The sequence below is a fragment of the Ornithorhynchus anatinus genome, chromosome 19 (genome assembly GCF_004115215.2).
Source record: "Ornithorhynchus anatinus isolate Pmale09 chromosome 19, mOrnAna1.pri.v4, whole genome shotgun sequence".
In the NCBI taxonomy this organism is placed as follows: domain Eukaryota; kingdom Metazoa; phylum Chordata; class Mammalia; order Monotremata; family Ornithorhynchidae; genus Ornithorhynchus; species Ornithorhynchus anatinus.
This window is the reverse complement of record NC_041746.1, coordinates 33,332,653-33,356,754: the sequence shown is the minus strand read 5'-3', so window position 1 is coordinate 33,356,754 and position 24,102 is coordinate 33,332,653. Positions and strand designations below refer to the sequence as shown.

At 46.8% G+C, this 24,102-nt stretch overlaps 1 protein-coding gene across 2 annotated transcripts in view; it reads left to right on the top strand.

The window, feature by feature from the left end:
- The window catches only part of LOC100074298 (popeye domain-containing protein 3), a 43,853-nt gene extending 26,820 nt beyond the window's left edge, over positions 1–17,033 (top strand). The window contains exons 7-13 of one of the 2 annotated variants that reach the window (XM_029047521.2): positions 4,813–5,024; positions 6,518–6,642; positions 8,041–8,228; positions 8,933–9,041; positions 10,399–10,566; positions 12,410–12,551; positions 16,583–17,033. In XM_029047521.2, the coding sequence (XP_028903354.1) occupies positions 4,813–5,024; positions 6,518–6,642; positions 8,041–8,228; positions 8,933–9,041; positions 10,399–10,566; positions 12,410–12,551; positions 16,583–16,701 (1,063 nt within the window). In that variant the 3' untranslated portion in view covers positions 16,702–17,033. Of the gene's footprint in view, positions 1–4,802; positions 5,025–6,517; positions 6,643–8,040; positions 8,229–8,932; positions 9,042–10,398; positions 10,567–12,409; positions 12,552–16,582 lie in introns of both variants that reach the window. The other variant, XM_029047519.1, reaches the window with a different exon arrangement.
- The last annotated feature ends 7,069 nt before the right edge of the window (positions 17,034–24,102 follow it).

Genomic DNA, 24,102 nt, shown 5'->3' with positions numbered 1-24,102 from the left:
AGCTCAACTTTCAAGTGGCAACAGAATCAAGGTTTTCAGTATTTATTGACAGATGGGTCCAGGATAGAATGTTCTTGCTAAACTTTGGACCTTATGCTAAATGATTAGTGTGGCCACAGTGGTGGATGGTACAGGCAATATGGATAGCTCAAAGTGTAATTTTTAGTGTGATCTTAAATAGTGTTTCCAGAAGCATTCTTTCTAACCCAGTAAGCACTGGGTTAGATATAATCTAATCAGGTTGAACACAGTGAGTGCCCCATTTGGGGCTCACAGTATTAATCTCCACTTTACAGACAAGGTAACAGGCACAGAGAAGTTAAGCGATTTGTCCAAGATCACACATGAGACTAGTGGCAGATCCAGGACTAGAACCCAGGTCCTTCTGACTCCCAGGCCCATGTTCTATGTACTAGGCCATGCTGCTTCTCTGAATAGAGGAATTTTTCATTTTAGCAATGGGCGAAAGATTTTTCCACTCCTACATTAGGCACTAGCCCTCTTCCTCTACTGTTCTTTCTCCCATGAACACTTCTCCAGGGAAATGCCAGAGCCTCCACTCAGTGAGGCAACTTGTTTTCATACTGTTTGGATGTTTAAAGTTCCAGTTTCCTTGTTGGGAATCCAAGTTTAAAGAATTTGGTTGAAGTACCAAGAGGTCATTACCATTAATGTACAGAAAACCGCCCAGTATTCCTCTTATAGATCAGTCTCTTCTTGCCTGTTCAATAGTATTTATTGAATAGTTTACACACAGTACATACATGGATGAGAGTTACACATGATGCCTGGCTCGCAAAGTGTTCTCAATCCAAGAATAGGGGTGAGAGAGGACTGGCAATAGTAGATAAGGAAAAATGAAACTATAGACACAGAAAACTTGGCCTAGTGGAAAGAGCACAGGCCAGGGAGTCAGAAGTCCTGGGTTCTAATCCCAGCTTTGCTACTTGCCTGCTGGGTGACCCTGGTCAAGTCTCTAAACTCCTCCGGGCCTCAGTTTTCTCATCTGTAAAACGGGAATAGCTTGTTCTTTCTTTCCCTTTGACTGGGAGCACCATGTGGGACTACACTGTGTCTGATCTACATATTTCGTATCTGTTTCAGCACTTAACAATAACAGTAATGAAGATATTAATGGTATTTGTTAAGCGCTTACTATGTGCCAGTTATAGTACTAAGCCCTGGGTTGGATACAAGCAAATTGGGTTGGACACAGTCCGTGTCCCCTGTGGGGCTCACAGTCTCATTCCCCATTTTACAGAAGAGGTAACCAAGGAAAGAAAAGTGAAGTGACTTGCCCAAGCTCACACAGCAGACAAGTGCTGGAGCCAGAATTAGAACCCAAGACCTGACTCCCAGCCCGTGCTCTATCCACTACACCATGCTACTTCTCTAGTACAGTTCTTGGCACATAGTTTGCATTTAAATAGCATGATTATTATTAAAATTTATTAGAAAAGCACCCTAAAAGACAAAAAAAAGATTAAGGCAAGAGCACTGAGGAATGCCTTAAAGGCTTTATAGAGTTAAAACTGCCAGAATTTACCACTGTTTTAAAAGTTGAGGCTGGCCTTGATTGTGACTCTTTCTCGAGAATTCTATGAAAAACACTAGATTAGTATACCTAGCATGCAATCCCAGCCTTGAACGGGTGTGCTACCTAAGAAGGGAAGGAATCGCCCTTGGTTTCTTTAAGGGTTTCCGCTATAAACTGACTTTGCCAGCCCTCAGGTTCTGGTGGACATGTGGCAACAAGGATTAAAGAAGTCCTCAGGCTTTTTTCTTCCCTTGTTTTTGCACACATCTCCTGTGGATAAGAATGGACATTTTAGACAGGTAATGGAGGATGTGGTTTTTTGTGGTTTTCTGTGAGTTTCTTTTTCTGTGCTCCCCATTGCTGTGTGGGTTGAGATTGTAATGCCTGTAGCTGCAGGATAACAACCGACCTACCTCTTGTTTGAATATTTTTTTCCACTTCTCATGTTGGCCTAATTTCTATAATTTATGTTGACTATTCATCTTGATTTCAGATGACCTTGATTTTTAATTTTGATGACTTTTTTGAATTATTCTTTTTAACACTTTAAACCACCTCTGCAACGACTTATGCTGAAATATGCTTTATCATTGGAAAGAATAAGGTAGTGTGGCGGAATGGAGAGAGCTTAAGCCTGGGGGTCAGGAGACCCAGAATCTAGTGCCAGTTCCAACACTGGCCTGCCATGTGACCTTGGGCAAGTCATTCAAACCCTCTGGACCTCAGGTTTCCCATCTGTAAAAAAGGGACAAGATTCCTGCTCTCCTTCTCTCTTAGACTATGAACCTCAGGTGGAATAGGGACTGTATTCGGGCGGGCGGATTCTTCTTGAATCTGCCCCATTGTTTAGCACCTACTTGGCACCTAGTAGTCACAATTCCAAAGGAATGGGTTATTGTGTTCCTGGTGATCTGTCATCAGGCATTTTTGACCCAGAATTTCCAGGACATTAAGAACCAGAGTGTGGGGTCGCAGTTACTCAATCCTGAAGTCAGTCCCAGAAATTTGGTCCTGGAATCTTCTTCCCCAAGTAAAAACTGATTCAATTCCTTCAGTTTGTTTTTCTGACCTTTAAAATTCTAGTTATTAGAAATTGACTCATAAGCTTCCTTTAAAAAAAAATACATTTGTTTTTCAATGAAACATAAAATTTAGATTTTTAATTGAACAAGTTCTTCTCATAGTTCTGACCAATCGGTTGGTCAGTTACTGGAGCCAGGATGAGGGAACAACATATGGCTTTTGGAGGAGGCATTCCTTATAATAATAACTGTGTCATTTGTTAAGTGCTTATTCTATGCCATGCATTGTGCTAAGCACTAGGGTAAATATAATATAAACAGATGGGACACAGTCCCTGTTCCACATGAGGCCCCCAGTCTAAGGGAAAGAGAGAATGAGGTATAGTATCCCCATTTTTAAAGAGAAGAAAACTGAGGCCCAGATCCCAAGGTCACACAACAGACAAGTGGCAGAGCTAAGATTAGAACCTCTAAGTCCCAGTTCCTTTCTCATTTCACTAGACACTGCTAAGATTTGGATTTCATATGTCTTTGAAATCAGTTTATTTGAGCTTCTTGGGAAACTATGGAATGTTTTGAAATATCTTCTAGTCCCTGTCAGTCCAGAATCCCAACTTCTCTGAGCAAGTGTGTCACACACAAACACACACATGCACTCCTGTGTTGTCCTGGTCTTCTCATAAATACTGTAGATCTCTCTATTGCAGGATCTTATTTTAAAAACATAGAAGGGAGACTAAAGAAAAACCTTCGCTACCCTCATATAGTACATCAGGTTTATTCCCGAGAATCTTACTCAGTATGGAAGGATTCAAAGTTTATTAACTTGAGAATAAATATACGTATTTCAACATGCTTTATTACTTTAAATCACTGTAAAACTGTTTTAACTCATTGATGTCTTCATTTAATCTCTTTGGTCAAACATTAAAATGTCCCGTTTGTGGCATGAGCTAAGATCTCTTGCCAAGCCTGGCCCCACCTTGGGGAAATAGTGCCACTCTGTGTTGGCTCTTGCAAAGCACACTCTGAGATCACTTTCTCCCGCATGGGCAGGAGTTGGGAAGACCCTTCCATCGAATCAATCAATCATTGCTATTGATTGAGCACTTACTGTGTGCAGAACACTGTCCTAAGTGTTCAGGAGAGTACAGTGTAACAACAGATTAGGCAGACATGATTTTTGCCCACCAGGAGCCTACAGTCTAGAGAAGGTGACAGACATTAAAATAAATTACATAGGGGAAATGGCCAAGTGTATGGATATATACGTAAGTGCATTGGGGCCGAGGGTCCGGTGAATATCAAATACTTAAGGGGTAGAGATCAAAGCAGACAGCACCTCGGTCCCTCAGGGATGAGCCGAGTACTTCCAATGGAAAAATTATTAACCTCCCGGCTCTGCCACTTGTCTGCTGTGTGACCTTGGGCAAGTCACTTAAATTCTCTGTGCCTCAGTTCCCTCCTCTGTATAATGGGAATTAAGACTGTGAGCTCTATGTGGGACAGGGACTGTAACCAACCTGATTTCCTTGTATCAACCCACCAGTGCTTAGTACAGTGCCTGACACATAGTAAAACACTTAACAAATACCATAAAAATAAAAATACCAAAAAAACCTTCAGAGCCTTCCTGGCATTCCGTGATCAGACCAAAATGAGTGTTCCAGGTAGCAGCATCTCCTGACTCCCCTCTGTCCAATGCCTCTGTTCTGTCCAGCTCACCCCCATGGTCTAGCCCAGTCCTACCCATGGTGGGTGAGCGTGAGACTAGACTGTAAGCTCTTGCAAAGCACACAGTGGATTAGACTGTAAACCCGTCGATTAGACTGTAAACCCGTCAAACGGCAGGGACTGTCTCTATCTGTTGCCAACTTGTTCATCCCAAGCGCTTAGTACAGTGCTCTGCACATAGTAAGCGCTCAATAAATACTATTGAATGAGACGGTCAAGAGTGGGAGTTGCCGACTGGGGTGGACTCTCAATGGGGAGAGTTTTTGACCTGAGAACCCCTGAGGGTGTTCTGTGAGATGGACAGGCCCAGAAGGCATCCTGAGAAACAGGCAGCAAGGGGAACTTTGGGGAAGGGAATCTGTGGGGAGGGAGCTATCAGAAGCCTCCTGTAGCTGTTCTTCGATGCAGCCTTGAATGGTGCTGGTGGGGGGTGTCTTTGCCGAGAAAAGGGGGCTGCCCATCCTGTCCTCATAAGCATCTGACATGCCGGCACTCTGCCTCTCTTGCAGCGACTTCCAGGATGAACAGCTCAGACCCCTGGCCCCTGGCAGTCTGGCCGACTACTGGCCTCACCCTGCTTCCGGGGCCTTCCAATGATTCGGTGTGTGAGAACTGGAGGGAACTGCATCACCTGGTCTTCCATGTGGCCAATGTCTGCTTCGCCCTCGGGTTGATCATCCCCACCACACTGCCCCTCCACATGATCTTCCTGAGGGGGATGCTAACTGCAGGTGAGTTCTGGGGACCGCACTCCCTCCCCGTGACCCTCAACCTGCCTGTCTCCAGCCTCCCTTCAGAGTCCTGTAAATTGGCTATCCATGTACCAAAATCCAGATCAGCCATTGAGTCTCCCAAGTGACTTGTCTTCCCTTTCTGATTAGCGTCATTATTATTGTTAATAATAATAAGTACCTACTGTTGTGGTAAGCACTGGGGTAGATACAGACACAATCTCTTCATATATGGGGCTCATGATCTAAGAGATGAGGAAAATGGGAATCCGATACCAATTTTCCAGGTGAGCAAACTGAAGTTCAGAGGGGTTCAGTGACTTGCCTGAGGTCATCCAGCTGGCCAGTGACAATGCCAGGACAAGAACTCAGGCCTCCTGGGTCCCAGCCCTGTGCTCTGTCTGTTGGATTTTGCTACCTCCCTAATAGTCCCTTGGATGGCAGTGGCCAGGGCTGGTGGGGGGAAAGGTAGAGAAGCAGAGGGGCCTAGTGGATAGAACATGGGCCTGGGAGTCAGAAGGACCTGGGTTCTAATCCTACTTCCACCACTGTCTGCTGTGTAACCTTGATCAAGTATTTAGCTTCTCTGTGCCTCAGTTTCCACATCTGTAAAATGGGGATAAAGACTATGAGCCCTGTGTGAGACAGAGACTGTGTCCAACCAGATTATCTTGTTTCTAACCCAATGCTTAGTACAGTGCCTGGCACATAGTAAGTGCTTAGCAGATACTAGAAGAAAAAATACAGCAGTGTTTGGCTGACAGAGGAGAGCTCACTGAGGAAGTGGGGAAGATATAGATAGGAGAAGGGTAGGGGGGATTTCATTTTGAGAGAAAGGACCTTGGGAGACTCAATCAGGATAAATTCATCTCACCACTGCCCTTGTCTCTACCACAACAGCTGCCACTTCTTTCTAACTGACCAAAACAGTTCACTTTCTTGATTGGCTCATGCCTTCCTTAGCCTATCTGTACGTACTGACACAGGGACTCTACCTACTTCTCCACTTAGTGAGGTTTCCATCCATCTGCCGTTCTAGCCCCATCCATCGCCTCACTCCTGCTCTCTCTATCTGTAAGCAGTGAATGTCCATCTGCCTCTCAAACTGTGAGCTTCGCTATTGTGCTCTCCCAGGGGCCCAGCATAGTGTTCCGCACCCAGCACGGTGCTCTGTGCCCAGCAAGGACACAGTACAGTGCTTCACACCCTCTAGGTACTCGAGAAATACCAGTGATGGACTGATTAAGAGTGATGCTTTTGGAGAGGCTTCCTCCCTCTCTGCTGACTCATGTGGGTCAGAAATTGGAACAGCCAAGGCCACGAGGATATAGGTGCAGACCCCAGAGCAAAGGGTTGGGAGTGGAAGGGGGGCCTCCCAGGGCTGTGGAGGAGGGGACCCTGGTGGATGGCTGCAAGGTGGCTCCGGAGGTGGGGTGTAGATGTGTCCGTCCCCTTGCTCACTCTCCTGTCGGGGATGTTCGTTTGTATGGCAGGCTGCGCCCTCTACATTCTCTGGGCCTCTCTGTACCGCTGTGCCCTGGACATTGTGGTCTGGAATTCTGTGTTCCTGTTGGTCAATCTGCTCCACCTGCTGTACTTGGTGTACAGGAAGAGACCGGTATGTGCGGGTGAGGGGCAGGGAAAGGGCAGGATGGGGAGGGCATCTGGGCCTGACATAAGACAATCACAAAATCGAGCTAGCTGGTTGAAACTGCTGGGGCGGCCCTGTGGGGTAGAGAAGGAAAGCCAGTCTGGAGGCTGGAATACTGGACTCTTATTTTTTTTATTTTTATTTTATTATGATATTCGCTACATAGTATGTGCCAGGCACTGTACTAAATGCTGGGAGTAGACACAAGCTCATCAGGATGGACGCAGTCCATGTCGTACATGGGTGTTCACAATCTTAATCCCCATTTGACAGATGAGGGAACTGAGGCACCAAGAAGTTAAGTGGCTTGCCCAAGATCACCCAGCAGACAAGTGGCAGAAGTGGGATTAGAACCCAGGTTCTTCTTACTCTCAGCTCTGTGCTCTATCCATTAGACCACATGGCTTCTCAGCTGCTTGTGGAAAAATCCCAGCCTCCAGACCTAGCAGAATTAGGGGGTGTCTTGAGACTCTCAGACCAACTGGAAACCATAATTGTTCTGGGAGAGGACCTTCAGAGCAGGAATACCCAAAAAGCATCTTGGCCTAGTGGATAGAACATGGGCCTGGGAGTCAGAAGACCTGGGTTCCAATTCCAGCTCCACCATTTGCCTGCTGTGTGACTGGGCAAATCACTTAACTTCTCTGTGCCTCAGTTCAGTCATTTGTTAAATGGGGATTCAATACCTGTTCTCCTTCCTACGTAACCTGTGATTTCCTAGGTGGAAGAGGCACTGTGTCCAATCTGAATGTACTGTACCTACCCCAGCTCTAAGCACAGTGATTGGCACCTAGTAAATGCTTAACAGAATGTACTATTATTATTAGTTCTGCTCCTGGTCTTGTACTCTCCCAGGTGTCAGGTATCATGCCAGGTTCCACTCTGCCCCAACTTCGATTTCCCAGTGACTCCCGAGGTGGGTTGGAACAATGAGAAGCAGTGCTGTCTAGTGGATAGAACATGGACCAGGGATTCAGAAGGACCTGGTTTCCAATCCAACTCTGCCACTTGTCTGCTGTGTGACCTTGGGCAAGTCACTCCACTTCGCTGTGTCTCAGTTACCTCATCTATAAAATGGGGATTAAGACTGTGAGCCCCATGTGGGACATGGATTGTGTCCAACCTGATTAGCTTGAATTTACTTCAGCGCTTAGCACAGTGTCTGGCACACAGTAACAATAATAGTACTAATAATAATAATTATGGTACCTGTTAAGCGCTTAAGTATGTGCCAAGCACTGTTCTAGTAAGCACTTTACAAATACCATAAAAAAAGGCCTGCAAAATGTGCTGAGGCTTCTCAGAGACCCTTTGTGTCTGAATGGAGTGGGCGAAGCAGGGCAGCCCATCTCGGTGTCGTTCCAGATCAAGATAGAGAAAGAGCTGAATGGGATCTATCGACGAATGTTTGAGCCACTGCGGGTGCCTCCAGAAATGTTCCGGAGGTTGACGGGCCAGTTCTGCTCCATCCAGACGCTTCAGAAGGGGCAGACCTATGCAGCCGAAGATAAGACATCTGTTGATGACCGGCTCAGTATTCTCCTGAAGGGGAAGTAAGTGCTTTCTGTGACCCAGGGGTGGTCACATTTGCCCTTAGGCGATAATAATAATAATAACACCATCATTATTATTAGATAGCAGGCTCAGGGTGTTTGGCGGTCGGGGAGGGGGTTGAGGGAGGAGTGTTGGAGTCTATCTGCAATAGTGGGTGACAATTTCTGATAGGACATTTTCTGTACCCTGGACTCACCTAGAACACTAGATACCAAATAATCAGCTCTGATCCAGACTGTCCAAATGGGGCTCAGAGTCTCAGAGGCAGGGAGAGCAGGGATTTTATCACCAACCAAACATATTTCTTAAGAGAAACTGTGTGCAGAGCACTGCATTAAGTACTTGGGAGAGTACAATACAACAAAGTTGGTAGACTCGTACCCTGCCCACAATGAGTTTACAATCTAGAGGACTGTCTCCTCATTTTGCAAATGAGGAAAACCAAGGCCTGGACAGGTTAAAGTGACTTGCCAAAGGTCACGCAGCAGTCCCAAGGCAAAGCTGGAACTAGAACCCAAGTCTTCTGACTCCCCACCTCACACTCTGCCCTCTAGACCATCCTGCCCACCTGCTATGCCACCCTTTAAAACAAACAAGGAAAATCACACTGAAGCTCTTACCTAGTTACTTTCTAGTTAAATGCCTGCACCTTTTATAACTGAAATATTATATGTGTATTTTTACCAATTGTTTTTATCATCAGAATGAAGGTCTCCTATCGAGGACATTTTCTGCATAATATTTACCCCTGTGCCTTTGTAGATTCTCCTGAATATCGGTCAACTCAGATGAACCGGGGTGAGAAGTTCCAGGTACGGGTCAGTGCAGCTGAGTCTGGCTGGGCCTGTGAGTTAAGGAGAGGCACCAGGCGAGCTGGGGCTGCCCCCTGAATGATGCATGAGGTGGGGGGTCAGAGGGCTGACCCAGTGGATTGGTTGCCTGTAAACTAATGCATAGCAATGTAGTCAACAGAGGATTGGCCTTGGGTGTTTTTGTTTATGGAAACCCTTTGGGGAGTCTTGTTGGGAACCAGGAAAGAGCAACATATATACTCAGGAATTGTTAATTAAATGAAGATTTTATTTAGGGTATTACTCTGTGCTAAACACTGGGGAAATAATAGTATTTTATTACTGTTGGTTGAGTTCTGGGGTAGATAGAAGGTATTTAGAGTGGACACCATCTCAGTCTGCACCATCTCAGCAGCCACCATCTGAGGCAGGGAAAGCAGGTTTCTGGTTTTGTTTTTTATGGTATTTGCTAAGTGTTTACTATGTGCCAGGCACTGCATAAAGTTCTGAGGTAGAGACAAGACAATCAGGTTGGACACAGTACATGTCCTACATGGGGATCACAGTCTTAATCCCCATTTTACAGATGAGGTAACTGAGGTATCAGAGAAGTGAAATGACTTGCCCAGGGTCACACAGCAGTCAAGTGGCAGAGCTACTATTAAAACCCAGTTCCTTCTGACTCCCAGGCCCAAGCTCTAGCCACTAGGCTACACTGTTCTAATGGACTTTACAGGTGGAGAAACTAAAGCTCAGGGAATTTACGTGAGTTGCCCAAGGTGACGTAACTAGCCAGAGTTGAGACAAAGACCCAGCCCAGTCCTTACTCATTCTGCAGGATCACACTGCCTCTCTCAGGGAGAGCACATTCTCGAGGTTCAGGCATGGCATTGAGCTTGAAAAGACTAGGGATTTTTTTCTAGTAACAGAGGTCTTCAGGTCTGCATTTTAATTGGGTTTTTTTTGTGTGTGCTCTGCTTTTCTCTCCTTGATCCAGGTGGTTAGTGAACCTGGATTCCTAACCAAGGGCATCTGCCTAGCCTAGGTAGTTTGGGGAATGAAGGATCTTTTTTCTTATGTATTAGACATTTTCATGTAACATGTAAAGGGCACTTATTCATGTCAAACTTGACTTTGGGGGATTTTTTTGAAGAATTTGCTTCTTTCCTACTTACAGAAAGGGATAACAATGTATTACAGGTAGCAAGAGATCTTTATAAAGCAAAAGGTATAATGAGGCAACTTGGGTGAAACATCGGTGGGCCACTAAGCTCTGTTTAGAGCTCTTTCTCACCCCTTCCCGGCTTCCCTGATGTGGGTGAAGTCACCGTCTTCTCACTAAAGGTCAGAACCTGCCCGGAGCCCCTGTTTTCCACAGGTCACCATCGTAGCCGACGACAACTGCAGGTTCCTGTGCTGGTCTCGGGAACGGTTAATGTTCTTCCTGGAGACTGAACCCTTCCTGTATGAGATCTTTCGGTACCTGATTGGTAAAGACATCACCAACAAACTCTACTCCCTGAATGACCCCACGCTCAGCGATAAGGTACGGTTTACTCTTCCCCAAGGGAGAAGACCATTATTGCATGCCGTTTGTCACTGACCTTGCCCCAAAGGTGGCCAGCAGACCATATAGGGACCTTTCATGTTCCCCTGTTGTTTTGGGGGTTCAGTTCTTTGGACCCTGGCTAAGAGTGGGAGACTAATCTTCCCTGCCCAATGCCCAGAACGCCCCTTAGATTTTTTTTTCTTTTTACGGTATTTCTTAAGCACTTATTATGTGCAAGGTACTGTACTAAGCACTGGAATAGATACAAGCTAGTCAGGTTGGACATAGTCCATGTCCCCCATGAGGCTCATAGTCTTAATTCCCATTTTACAGATGAGGTAACCGGGGCACAGAGAAGTTAAGTGACTTGCCCAAGGTCACACAGCAGACAGGGGGAGGAGCTGGAATCAGAACCCATGACCTTCTGACTTCCAGGGTCATGCTCTATGCTTAGATCTGATGAATATGTAGCAGGAATCCTCAGTAGCTTCTTCTCCCAGCTCCCCTCAGCCAATAACACCCATGGTTTAGTCTGAACACAGAGTGGATCTAATTGACCGTTCACCACCCCAAGAAACCAGTTCTGGTTTTCTGAAGGGAAAGACATCCCTTGTGGGAACAGAGTGGATTTTATTACCTGGATTCCCTGGGAGACCTCCACACTTGGGCTCACATTTTAACACCCGCAGTTCGGATGAGTACAGTCCAGAAAGTAGAGCAATTTAGGGCATTTTCTGCCCACACAGTCTTCTGTGCAGGTGTAGTGTGCGCTTATAATAATAAAATTGTGGTATTTGTTAAACGCTGCCAAGCACTGGATCAAGCGCTAGGGTAGCTATAAGATCATCAGGTCCCACAGGGAATCTGAGGGATAGAGAAGTGAAGTGACTTGCCCAAGATTACATAAGCATGTCAAGATGACATTTTTGCACCAGTGCATATTTGCTCATCAAGGTGAGGCCATGGTTCCTTCCCTGCATTGCCTTGAGGCATCCTAAACTTTTTGCATCCAATCCACTTTATTGCCCTTATCTTGGGGACCTGGTCACCTTGGAAACTGCCTCACAGGGGCACCTCAACGTTAACCCTTTCACTCCCCAACAATACAATTAAAAGAACAGCATTTTCATCATCCTGTTCAGAGTTTACCTCCCCTAAGATCCACCTCCATTGACACCATCATCTATTAGCCCTTCAGAACCCACCATGTATACATCATTTGTATTAGTGTCCGCCTCCCCCTCTAGACTATAAAGTTGTTGTGTGCAGGGAATGGGTCTATCAAACTCTTATTTCACTGTACTCTACCAAGTGCTTAGTCCAGTACTATGCACACAGTGACCATTCAATAAATACCATTGATGACGATGATGATGATGACGTAGCATCTGTCACACAAGGAGGCCCAACAGAGCTAGTGGGCCAGAGAGTTGGAAGGAAGGAGTAAGGGCAGAGCAGAGGAAATAGAAATACAACTGACGAAGTTACCCAAGACCTTGGGTCGGGGTAGATATGAGATAATCCTGTCAGATGCAGCATCTTTCTTTCACAAAACAGACTAAAAGGCAGGGAGAGCAGGTGTTTTATCACTATTTTGCAGACGAGGAAACTGGGACTCAGAGAGGCTAAATGACTTGCCCCAAGTCACACAGCAGATCAGTGGCAGTGTGTATTTAGAACCCAGGTCTCCTGGCTCCATGCCCCATGGTCTTTCCACTAGACCACACTGCTGCCCTGAGTGTCTTAACTTGCTAACCGAGGTTCAGGTGCTAGAGGGTGAAATGGCCCTTTGTCACTGTGGGCCCCCCCTGGAGGCGCAGTTGCCATCCTTGTTTTGCAGAAAGCCAAGAAGCTGGAGAGGGAGCCCAGCATCTGCTCCCAGCTGTCCGTCATGCAGATGAGGAACAGCATGGCCAGCTCCAGCGACAGTGAGGATGGGCTGCAGCACTTCCTGCGTGGGACCCCCACAGCCCCCAGTCTCCGTAAGTCTCCCCTCTCCTGACGCTTCCTTTCTCCATCAGCCTTCCCCGTCCCGATGCCTCCCATCTCTGTCAACTCCCCTGGCACTCCTGTCTCTGTCAGCCCCTCCCCCCAATGCTTCCTATCTCCATCAGCCCCCCTCCATTTTTTAATGGTATCTGTTAAGTGCTTTACTATGTGCAATGTACTGTACTATGCTAAGTGTTGAGGTAGAGACAAGTTGATCAGGTTGGTTGCAATCCCTGACCCACAGGGGGCTCACTGTCTTAATCCCCATTTTCCAGATGAGGTAACTGAGGCACAGAGAAGTGAGGTGACTTGCCCAGGGTCACCCAGCAGACAAGTGGTGGAGCTGGGATTAGACTCCAGGGATTACTGACTCCCAGGCCCGTGCTGTATCCATTAGGCAACGCTGCTTCTCCTGATGCCTCATGTCTCTGTCATCCTGGCTTTGATGAGCAAGTTGTTAGGTTTGAGCCTCCTGGAATCAGAAAGCCAGTCAAAGCCCCATGTGGGACTGGGACTGAGGCTGCCCCGATTGTTTTGTATCTACCCTAGCACTTAGTGCAGTGCTTGGGACTTAGCAATCATTTAACAAACACCACAGCTGTTATTATTATGAGTCCTTTCCTTCCATCTTGGGCTATTTGCTGGGCCTCAAGTCATTATGTATTTGACTTCTAAGTTTTAACTTTGCCACCATTCATTAGGAATTCAGAACTGCAAAGAGAGAATTAACAGTAACCAAAAATATGTTTGCTTCCTTCTGACTCAGTCGATCATAATTGAGTGCTTACTGTGTGCAGAGCACTGGACTAAGTGCTTGGGAGAGTACAATAGAGAAGACCTGGAAGAAATATTCTTTGCCCCCAAGGAGCCTACAGTCTAGATGGGGAAGCAGACATTAAAATAAATTACAGATATGAATATAGGTTAAACAGTCCATTCGACCAAGGGGCTAGTGGTCCTCCTTGGAAGCTCTTGCGTTAGCCCCATCTAATTGTCACTCACGTCCATTTCTTCCACTGTTGTTTCTCCCTTGGCAGTTCAAATTTGTGGGTCTGATTTCCGCAGAGCATTGGCAGGAACATGAACCAGGGCTCTGTCCTCAGTGGCTCCAGCAGGGAGGGCTGATGGACCAGGCAACCCTGGAGGGCAACCAGCAGCCCCCCGTAGGAAGAGTGAGGAGATTTTGCACCTGTAGACCTGAGCGACAGCCTCACTACTCTGTCTGCAGATCCCCTTTCAGGATGGACTCTGTTCTATTGTATTCTCCCAAGTGCTTAGTACAGTATTCTGCATACAGTAAGTGCTCAATAAAGATTCTCAGTAGAAAAGCAGTGTGGCCTAGTGGAGAGAATGTGAGCTTGGGAGTCAGAGGACTGGAGTTATAATCCTGGCTCTGCTACTTGTCTTCAGTGAGACCTTGAGCAATCACTTAACTTCTTTGTGCCTCAGTTATCTCATCTGGGGCTTGACTGTGAGCCCCATATGGGACATGGACTGTGTCCAACCTGATTGATTTGTATCTACCCCAGCGCTTACTACAGTGTCTGGCACCTATTAAGCCCTTAACAAATACCATTAAAAATTGTGGGATATAGACCTTGTCCAACTTGATTAGCTTTTACCTACCCCAGAGCTTGTTTAGGAAATGCTAAACAATACCATTATAAATAAATTAATACTTTTGATTGACCCAGTTCCCCAGGGAGGATGCACCCCAGGTCCACTCGGTTACAGCGCCCCACCCACGTTCTGCAGAGCTGAGCTATAACAGGAAACACCAAGCACACGTGGCTGCCAGGACCACTTTAGGGGCACCGGCTAAGGTGGAGGCACTGATGAGGAGTTTGTGTAAAAGATGGGCTCGCTCTTTCCTTTCTCCAGAGAAAACCAGTCCTTTTAAGGGCCTTCTGGGTATAGGCAGAGAGCAGGTGGCCTGTCCCCTGACCCTTCCAGGTTCATGGTTTCTGAAACCGTGTGTGTGTGTGTGTGTGTGTGTGTATAAACATATCTAGACAGTGTGTACTATGTATTATTCATCTGGTTTAATGCTCACAGGGATGACATCCTTATGGTCTAAGGGATTTTTATTTTTATAGCATAAGCTAAACTTGTTTTAATATTTCATGGAGCTAAATCATAGCCCAGGGCTGAGAACATTATTGGGGAAGCTGGGAGTGTAATTTTGAGCCAAACCTGGAACAAGATTGGACTTGTCTCCCATGGCCATTTAGGCTCAAGAACAAAACCTATCCCCCAGCTTGGAAACTCACTGGGTCTCTCCTCATCCATAGGCCAATCAGCCATGAAAAGTTTTCTAACAGTGTGGATTTGAGGGATAAAGTGATGGCTTTGGGAGAGAGATGCTCATTCTTTTTGTTTGAGGGTCATGGGGAGGGGTGTTGCTCACACGTTGAGCTGCTGGAGAGTGGGAGGCATCATCAACGTGCCGTCAGCTAAAATGGTGTCTGTGCCTAGGAAGTGCTGTGTTGTTGTCTCTCCTAGACAGGCTATTGTCATCCCAGGGTCTTTTCCTGGGGCTGGCCAACTATGGCCAACCTAGAGCTGGTTCTGAATTTTACTCTGTCCCTTAATTTTGTTGTGTTTTCAGCATGATTTTAATTGGATGACCCTGCGAGTCCCTAAAAAGAAATGAGGCCTGTGTGTGGTATATACCTGTTATAGTGTTTGCATGATGCCCTCCCTGGAGCATGAGCCCCTGCTGCCCTGCCTGTGAGGGATCCCTCGACAGTCAATCCTCGGCCCCCAGGCCTGAGCCCTTCCTCTGCTGTCTGTAAGACATCCCTCGGCATTCAATCCTCTGCCCTCCGGGGCTGTGTGCACAGCCTCAGACACTCTGGGCCTGACCCTGCTTCCTGCAGTTGGCCCAGCCCTAGAGGTTTTGGTCAAACAGGCCCCTCTGCCCCGCCACTCAGCAAGCGGCGGCTACTTCTGCTCCTGCTGCTGCCACTGACCAGCTGTGGGTGAGTCCAGGCTGGCTTTCCAAGGGCCTAGAAGTGGCCTTAGGCCACTTCTCCCTCTGGTGTTAACTGCACGTGGCTGCGGCTTGCACTCAGTGTCCCACTGTGCTGTCTCAGCTGGGCTCCCCCCAGTTGTCCCCTGACAGCCCAGAGAAGCTGAGGTTTGGAGCCTAGGGCTTCAAGGTTGAAAGTCTGGTGCTCTCCCAAGGACCCTCAGTAAGAAGAGGGTACAGGTGGTGGTCCAGGGGCTTCTGGGACAATGGTACAAGCCCAGGGGGAGGTTCTGGGATGGTGGTGAAGGCCCAGGGGCTGCTGGGGCAACAGTGCAGACCTGGGGGCTGCTTGGGTGGCCATAGAGGCCCGGGGGCTGCTGGGGTGGCAGTTGGGGATGCTAGGGGTTGCCGGGAGCTGCTTGGCAGTTCAGGGACTAGGGCTGCCAGGCTGGCAGGCCTGCCATCCTGATGATGTTAGTCTAACCATGGAGCAGGACTCTGGAATGTCCAGAGTTCATGTGGACACAGAAAGATGGACTGGAAAATATCAAAAATATCTGGTTTTGTTGCTGATTCTAGTCACGCTTATACTTGTGTGATTAGATTTCAGGAATCTGGAAGTTCTTTGTCAAGAGGTTGGTGTTGGCATTCCCATTTTACCCTGGGGAACTAGGGTGATTATGTTAACCAAAGAGATATAGAAAGAACTAAGAATTCCCAACTCTCAAATCTGCCCCTGATAGTTATCCCTGCTAGCATCTGGACAATGCTCTCCTCTTCCTCCTTCCTTTAGATTCTCCGTTTCCTTTTGGGCCTCAGAACCCAGAAAGTTCTGGCTGTTCCAGCAGGCTCCAGGATTCAGAGAACTGGGTGGTCCGCGCAGGCCGGCAGCGGCTGTGGGTGCCTGTTACTTCCACTGTCGGGGAGGGGAAAGACTCCATTCCGGGAGTCAGTGCCTTTGCTCCGGAATTTTTTGAACCTCTCTGGAGCCAGGGCATCACATGTGGCTTGACCTCTGGCTTGATCCATTTTTCTCTCTGTAACCTCGGACAGGTGTGTCTTCACCCTACCTGAGGGCCTCTGCCAAGATGAAGCCAATCGAGGAAGTGGTGGAAGATGACGTCTTCGAACCGCCATCTCCAGCTGCTCCCAGGTTCCAGAGACTGCCATGAGCAGACGCAGTCCTTGCTAGGCAGAAGGCCATCTAATGGGGCGGAGATGGGAGCCATCAGCCCCCACGTGGCTTCCTGCGTCTGCCACCCTCAGACTGGTGTCGTTGAGGGTCAAGGAGAAAATGGCAGCCGGGCTTTTACTGGCCAAACTTTGGAGTGATTTTAGCTTCTGTGTGACCCTTAGCTAGGTTTGGTTCTACAGATTTGAGTAACTGGTTAGCTAGACATTGATGTTTCTGTCTCCATTCTGTTAGAAGACCAGTGGAAAGTTTTCTCTCATTGTCCACATTTTGTCTTTGTCAGCCAGCAATAAACAGTTGTGCCTCTAGGAAGTGGATCGCATTCCCCCTCTGTTTGACATGATCACAGAAAAATGTAGTGCCCCCAACATGACTGAGACACAAAATGGTGGGACGTTCAATGAAACCCCCTTCTAGGGGCAAGTGGCAGTGAAGACTGGTCTTGGCGCCCACACCACACTCACTGCCTCCCAGTAGCGGCCCTAGGTTCTAGCGACTCAGCTTTGAAATGATTATGCTCTTGCCCAGCTTGGCTCATACTCATGACCCTCCTGGCCCTGGAATCGAGGCCCCTCTGGGGTTTGTAGGCAAAACTCCTGGCTAAGGAGCAGGATTGTAAGATCAGGTGGGCTTGGCTTCATCCCATTCACTGCTGACCCAAGCACAGGCATCATAATAACTGTGGTATCTAGTAAGTGCTTACTATGCGTTAAGTGCTAACGTAGATACAGTGCAGTCAGTTCAGAAACAGCACCTGTCCCACAAGGGGCTAACAATCTAAGAGGCAGGAGAACTTATATCTTATCTCCATTTTACAAGTGAGAAAACTGAATATCTGGGTGTTAACTGTGGCTCCACCACTTACTTACTGGGTGAGTTTGGGCAAGTCACTTAACTAATCTGTGCCTCAATTTCCTCATCTGTAAAAAAGGGATTAAATACCTGTTCTCTCTTTCCCTTAAACTGTGAGGCCATTTATTCATTCAATCTTATTTATTATTAAGTGCTTACTGTATACAGAGCGCTATACTAAGTGCTTGGGAAAGTTCAGTACAGCAATGAACAGTGACAATCCCTGCCCCAAAAAAGCTCACAGTCTAAAGGGACAAGGACTGTGTCTGACCTGATTTCCTTGTATTTCCTTGAATTTACCCCAGTGCTTAGTACAATGCTTGGCACATAGTAATCACTTGACATATGTCCACTGGAGGCAAGGGGCAGAGGTAGGATTATTACCCAGGTCTTCTGACTATAGAGCTGTACTCTTTCAACTAGGCACAGCTAGTGTTTTCTTAGAGTGAAAGTAAAGTTCACTACAGCTAGGTTGTTCTGGCCAAGAGAAACTCTAGTGGTTCAGGGAAACGTGAAAGCAACTCCTTTCTCTCCAGTTTGCCACTGATGTGTTCATTCTTTCACCGCTGTTTGACAGCTGCTTGAAGATGACATCACAACACAAAGGCCTGATTTCCCCAATGACATCACAACACAAAGGCCTGATTTTCCCCGGGGCCTTTCTCAAGCAATAGCATGTGGTCTGGTCCATTTTTGCACTGGAAATGGTTTGTGAACTGAAGCAGGCAGGAGTGAGTGAGTTGGTATTTATTTTGAGGTGGTAAATAAAAAGTTCCTGACAAATCTCTAAAACAGAGAGTGCTTGTCAAGTTTGTAGACAAACAGCACGAAAGAGTTTATTTGTCACCTCTCCCTGAATGTACTGGGCTAGGATGAAATTGTGTTAGGTAAACTGTATAATGAAGAGATTGACCCAACTCCTTTTATACTACACTAAGCCCACACCAAATCATTCCGCTTGTTTTGTGTCAAACTTGAATGTAGCATAGAACTGGGGGATCTAGATGGTCATCTAAGTCTTTCACTCTCTGCCCCTGCCTCCAAGCAGGACTCCATCCTAACCACCCCAAAGAGATGAAATAATAGAAGACACCGTGAGGCATAGTTTACATCCTGCTTCTGAAGCAGTAGGAGCAAATGTTTGGTAAGCAACACACCGCTGTGCTGACCCTTTCTCTCCTGAGGGCATCAGCAGTCCAGCAGAGATCAGGGGATCCGGGGGAAAAACCTGGAGCTGGCTGGCCCTGGGGGTTCCTGAAGAGTGAGAGTCCTGGTGCCACGGTCCCTCTGGTTTTAGCTGAGTAACAGAGGGGTGGCCTTTTCTCCCCACTGCTAGGAGATCATGAGGCACAGGGGGAATAAGTGGGCATAGGCAGCAGGATTCTAAAAGCAAAGCAAGGGAGAGTGTGGAGATGATAGTAATAGTGTGGCATTTAAGTGATTATGATGTGCCAAGTCCTGGGGGAAGGAACAAGAAGAAATGTAACCTAGTGGCTGGAGCATGGACCTGGGATTTGGAAGGACCTGGGTTTTTTAGTTTTTTTAATGGACTTGTTAAGCACTTACTATATGTCAGGCACTTGTCTAAGCGATAGGGTAGATACAAATTAATTAGGTTGGACACAGTTCCTGTCCCCCATGGGACTCACAGTCTTAATCCCCATTTTACTTATGAGGTAACAGGCACAGAGAAGTGAAATGAAGTATACCCAAGGCATGCATTGGACTCGTGGCAGTGCTGGGGTTAGAGCCCAGGTCTTTTGACTCCCAGGCCTATGCTCTAGCCACTAGGCCAAGCTGCTTCCACCTCCACCACTTGCTTGCTGTGTGACTTGGGGCAAGTCACTTCATTTCTCTCTTCCTCAGTTACCTAATCTGTAAAATGGGGGTTAACACTGTGAGCTCTATGTGGAATACAGATTGCATCTAACCTGATTATTTTGTATCTACTCCAGTGCTCAGTACAGTGCTTGACACATAGTAAGTGCTTAACAAGTGCCATAAAAAATAATGTAAGCAGATTGGATTTAATCTTGTCTCAGATAGAATTCGCAATCTACGTTGGGAGAGAGAACAGGTTTTTAATCCCCATTTTACATATGAGGAAACTGAGACCCAGGTAAATTATGTGACTTTCCCGAGGTCACACAGCAGGTGAGTGGTGGAACTGGGTTGAAACACAAGTCTCCTGACTCCGGGTCCTGTGCCTTTCTACCAGGTTATGCTGCTTCTTGAAGACACACCCAACCATTCTTCAATCAATCAATTATATTTTCTGAGCATTTACTGTTTGCAGAGCACAGTCCTAAGCGCTTGGGAGAGTATGATATAAGAGATGGTAGACACATTCCCAGCCCACAAGGACTGTATCGAAGTGGGGCCCTTTTGCTCAGCCTCTTTAGAAATTAGTTTTTGGCCCATTAAAGAGAGAGAATGAGGCAGAGTGTCTGTGTGTGTTTGTGTGTGTTTAATCTACATAAATATTTACAAAAGAGACTTCTGGCCTAACACCAAACATCAGGAAGTCAGGAGCCAGAAATTCTCCAAATTTAAATGTAAAATGAAGATTACTGTCCTGAGTCCTGTGGGTTGGAGAGGCTGGCCAGTGGGAGCCCAGGTTGAGGGTGGGCCTGAGGTTATGGGCCTAGCTAGGGAACAAACCAAGGGTTTGTTTCGGGAACTCTGCAGCAGCTCCAGGGGTTCCCGCCTCAGGTTCAGTGCCCCAGAGCAGCCTGGCAGGGCCTGACAATGATAATTGTAATAGTGGTATTTGTTGAGTGCTTACTATAGTCGATTAGACTGTAAGCCCGTCAAACGGCAGGGACTGTCTCTATCTGTTGCCGACTTGTTCATCCCAAGCGCTTAGTACAGTGCTCTGCACATAGTAAGCGCTCAATAAATACTATTGAATGAATGAATACTATGTACAGGCACTGTACTGAGCACTGGGATTGGATACAAGCAAACTGGGATGTCCCACATGAGACTCACAGTCTCGATCCCCATTTACAGCTGAGTTAACTGAGGCCCAGAGAGAATAATAATAATAATGTTGGTATTTGTTAAGCGCTTACTATGTGCAGAGCACTGTTCTAACCACTGGGGTAGAACAGGGGAATCAGGTTGTCCCACGTGGGGCTCACTGTCTTAATCCCCATTTTACAGATGAGGTAACTGAGGCACAGAGAAGTTAAGTGACTTTCCCACAGTCACACAGCTGACAAGTGGCAGAGCTGGGATTCAAACTCATGACCCCTGACTCCAAAGCCCGTGCTCTTTCCACTGAGCCACGCTGCTTCTCTGAGAAGAGGTCACATGGTCACATAGCAGATACGTGGTGGAGTTGGGTACTTCTGACTCCATCCGCTAGGCCATGCGGCTTCTCATCTCTATGCACACTGTTCCCCACCCCTGTCCCCCAACATTATTCCCCTGAAAACGTTAGCTTCCTAAACAGCAACAGAAGTTTTTGGGGACCCAGGGGGTATGCTTTTTGATAATTATGATATTTATTAAGCACTTAGTAAGAATGGGGATCTAATCCCCATTTTCCAGAGGACAAAACAGAGCCTAGAATGAGTGAATTTTCCAAATTCACCCAGCAGGTCTGTGGGAGAACTGGGAGCAGAACCTGCATTTCCTGACTCTCAGCCCCAAGTTATTTCCACTGGGCCACCCAGAATTCCCACTGTTGTCCTGCTCTGTGTTGGGGTTGAGATCAGTCCTCTCTAGACTGTAAGCTCCTTGTGGGCAGAGAACGTATCCGTTTACTGGTGTATTGTACTCTCCCAAATGCTTAGTACGGTGCTCTACACAGTAAGCGCTCAAAAATGCGATTGAATGAATGAACAGCGCTTGAGAGGATTTGAGTCCTAAAGTTTTCGCCTCTCCCCAGTGGTGGGGCAATGGGGAAGTGGAACCCACCCATCCAGCTGCACTCTCTTGGATAGGACAAGAGATAAAAGTTATTCTTCTGGAGCTGAGGGGGCAGAGTTTAGTGAAGCCCTCAAAGGCTGTTGGTTTTAAACAAATGGTCAGCAGATAACCAAGCAGCAAAAGGACAGAAGATCAAATCCAGTCATAAAATGCAGACCCCAGCCCAGTGTCACTTTAAAATGCCTTTAACTCCTCCTCTGTTTGAACCTTCCTCCTTGGAGACAAAGGTCCCACCCTGCCTCCCCCAAGGGTGTTTTACATCTAATCCCAACTCTGACACTTGTCAGGTGTGTGACTTTGGGCAAGTCACTTTACTTCTCTGTGCCTCGGTTATCTCATCTATAAAATGGGGTTAAGACTGTAAGCCCCAAGTAGGACAACTTGATAATCTTGTATCTACTCTAGTGCTTAGAACAGTGCTTGGCACAAAGTAAGTGCTTAACAAACACTATTATTATTATTATTATTATCCTCAGCTGATCCAGAAATCTGAGCCCATTCCTGAACCAGGATTGGCTCAGCTCAGTGATGTCATTAAGATTCTTTTCTTTCTTTCTTTCTTTCTTTCTTTCTTTCTTTCTTTCTTTCTTTCTTTCTTTCTTTCTTTCTTTCTTTCTTTCTTTCTTTCTTTCTTTTCTATTTATTAAGTGCTTCCTTGTGCAGAGCACTCTAATAATAATAACAAAGGTATTTTTTAAGCACCTACTATGTGCCAGGTACTGTTCTAAGCACTGGATAGATATAAGGTATTCAGGTTGTCCCCTGTGGGACTCACAGTCTTAATCCCCTTTTTACAGATGAGATAACTTCTCTGTGCCATGGCTAAGTGACTTGCTCAAGGTCACACAGCAGTCAAGTGGCAGAGCCAGGATTAGAACCCACATCCTCTGACTCCCAAGCCCTGGCTCTTTCCACTAAGCCATGCTGCTTCTCAAGCAGCAGTGTACTAAGCACTTGGGAGAGTACAATACCTCCACCTGTTTCATCCTTCTTTCAGGCCAGCCAGAGGATGTTCAGGGCTGTTTAAGGATTTTAGTTTGCGTCTCTTATGTTACAGGGATATTGGCGTGAGGGAAGCACTGATGATTTGAGCAACGTTCTGGTGGCAGAATGAGGGACATCTCCCAATTGTGTGCATCTCAGCAGAATCGACGTCCCATGGCATTGTGGGAAGGAGCATCTCTGGGCAAGCATCAGATGAGAAGCAGCATGGTGTAGTGGATAGAGCACGGACCTGGGGGTCAGAAGGTCATGGGTTCTAATCCTGGCTCCGCTACTCGTCTGCTGTGTGACCTTGGGCGAAACAGCGTGGCTCAGGGGAAAGAGCCCGGGCTTGGGAATCAGAGGTAATGGGTTCGAATTCCAGCTCTGCCACTTGTCAGCTCTGTGACTGTGGGCAAATCACTTAACTTCTCTGTGCCTCAGTTACCTCATCTGTAAAATGGGGATTAACTGTGAGCCTCACGTGGGACAACTTGATTACCCTGTATCTACCCCAGCGCTTAGAACAGTGTTCTGCACATAGAAAGCGCTTAACGAATACCAACATTATTATTATTATTACTCATCTGCTGTGTGACCCTGGGCAAGTCACTTCACTTCTCTATTCCTGAGTTACCTCATCTGTAAAATGGGGATTGAGACTGTGACTGTGAGCTGGGACTAGAACCCAGGTCCTTCTGATTCCCAGGCTCTATCCACTAGGCAATGCTGCTTCTTCCTAGATTGGGTTTTAGTCCCAGTCTGCCATTTGCCTATTGTGTGACCTTGGGCAAGTCACTTAATTTCTCTGAGTCTCAGTTTCTTCATTTCTAAATTGGGGATGAAATACCTATTTCCCTCCCTTTTAGACTGTCGGTTCTGTGTGAGGCAAGCACTTTGTCCAGTCTGATGAACTTTTGCCCACCCCAGTTCTTAGCACAGTGTTTGGCACATAGAACTCAATAAATTCCATCATTATTATGATTACAATTATGATTATTACTGTACCTTATAATAATTACAATTATGATTATTACTGTACTGAGAAGCAGCGTGGTTCAGTGGAAAGAGCATGGACTTTGGAGTCAGAGGTCATGGGTTCGAATCCCAGCTCTTCCACTTGTCAGCTGTGTGACTGTGGGCAAGTCACTTAACTTCTCTGTGCCTCAGTTCCCTCATCTGTAAAATGGGGCTTAAGACTGTGAGCCCCACGTGGGACAACCTGATTCCCCTGTGTCTACCGCAGCGCTTAGAACAGTGCTCTGCACGTAGTAAGCACTTAACAAATACCAACATCATTATTATTATTATTACCTAGCAGGAAAAATGGCCATCATCACTTTATTGCATGATCTGCTGACTGAGATTTCCAGGTCTTTCCTCAGTTGTACTCTCTCCAGGGCCCAGAACTGTGCTGGGCCTTTTGGATTCTTGGACTCTTAGAGGTTTTTAGGTAAGCTGCTGTGGCTAGTGGGTTGGGGAGACTACACCGCATTTTGGGTGTTTCTGCAAGACACGTTTGAACTTCCTGCAAGGTCCTGAGAGTGACTTGGCTCCCTCTGCGGCCGGAAAAGATATGGGCAGCCAGACCAGTCTGTTGCATGGGTGAGGG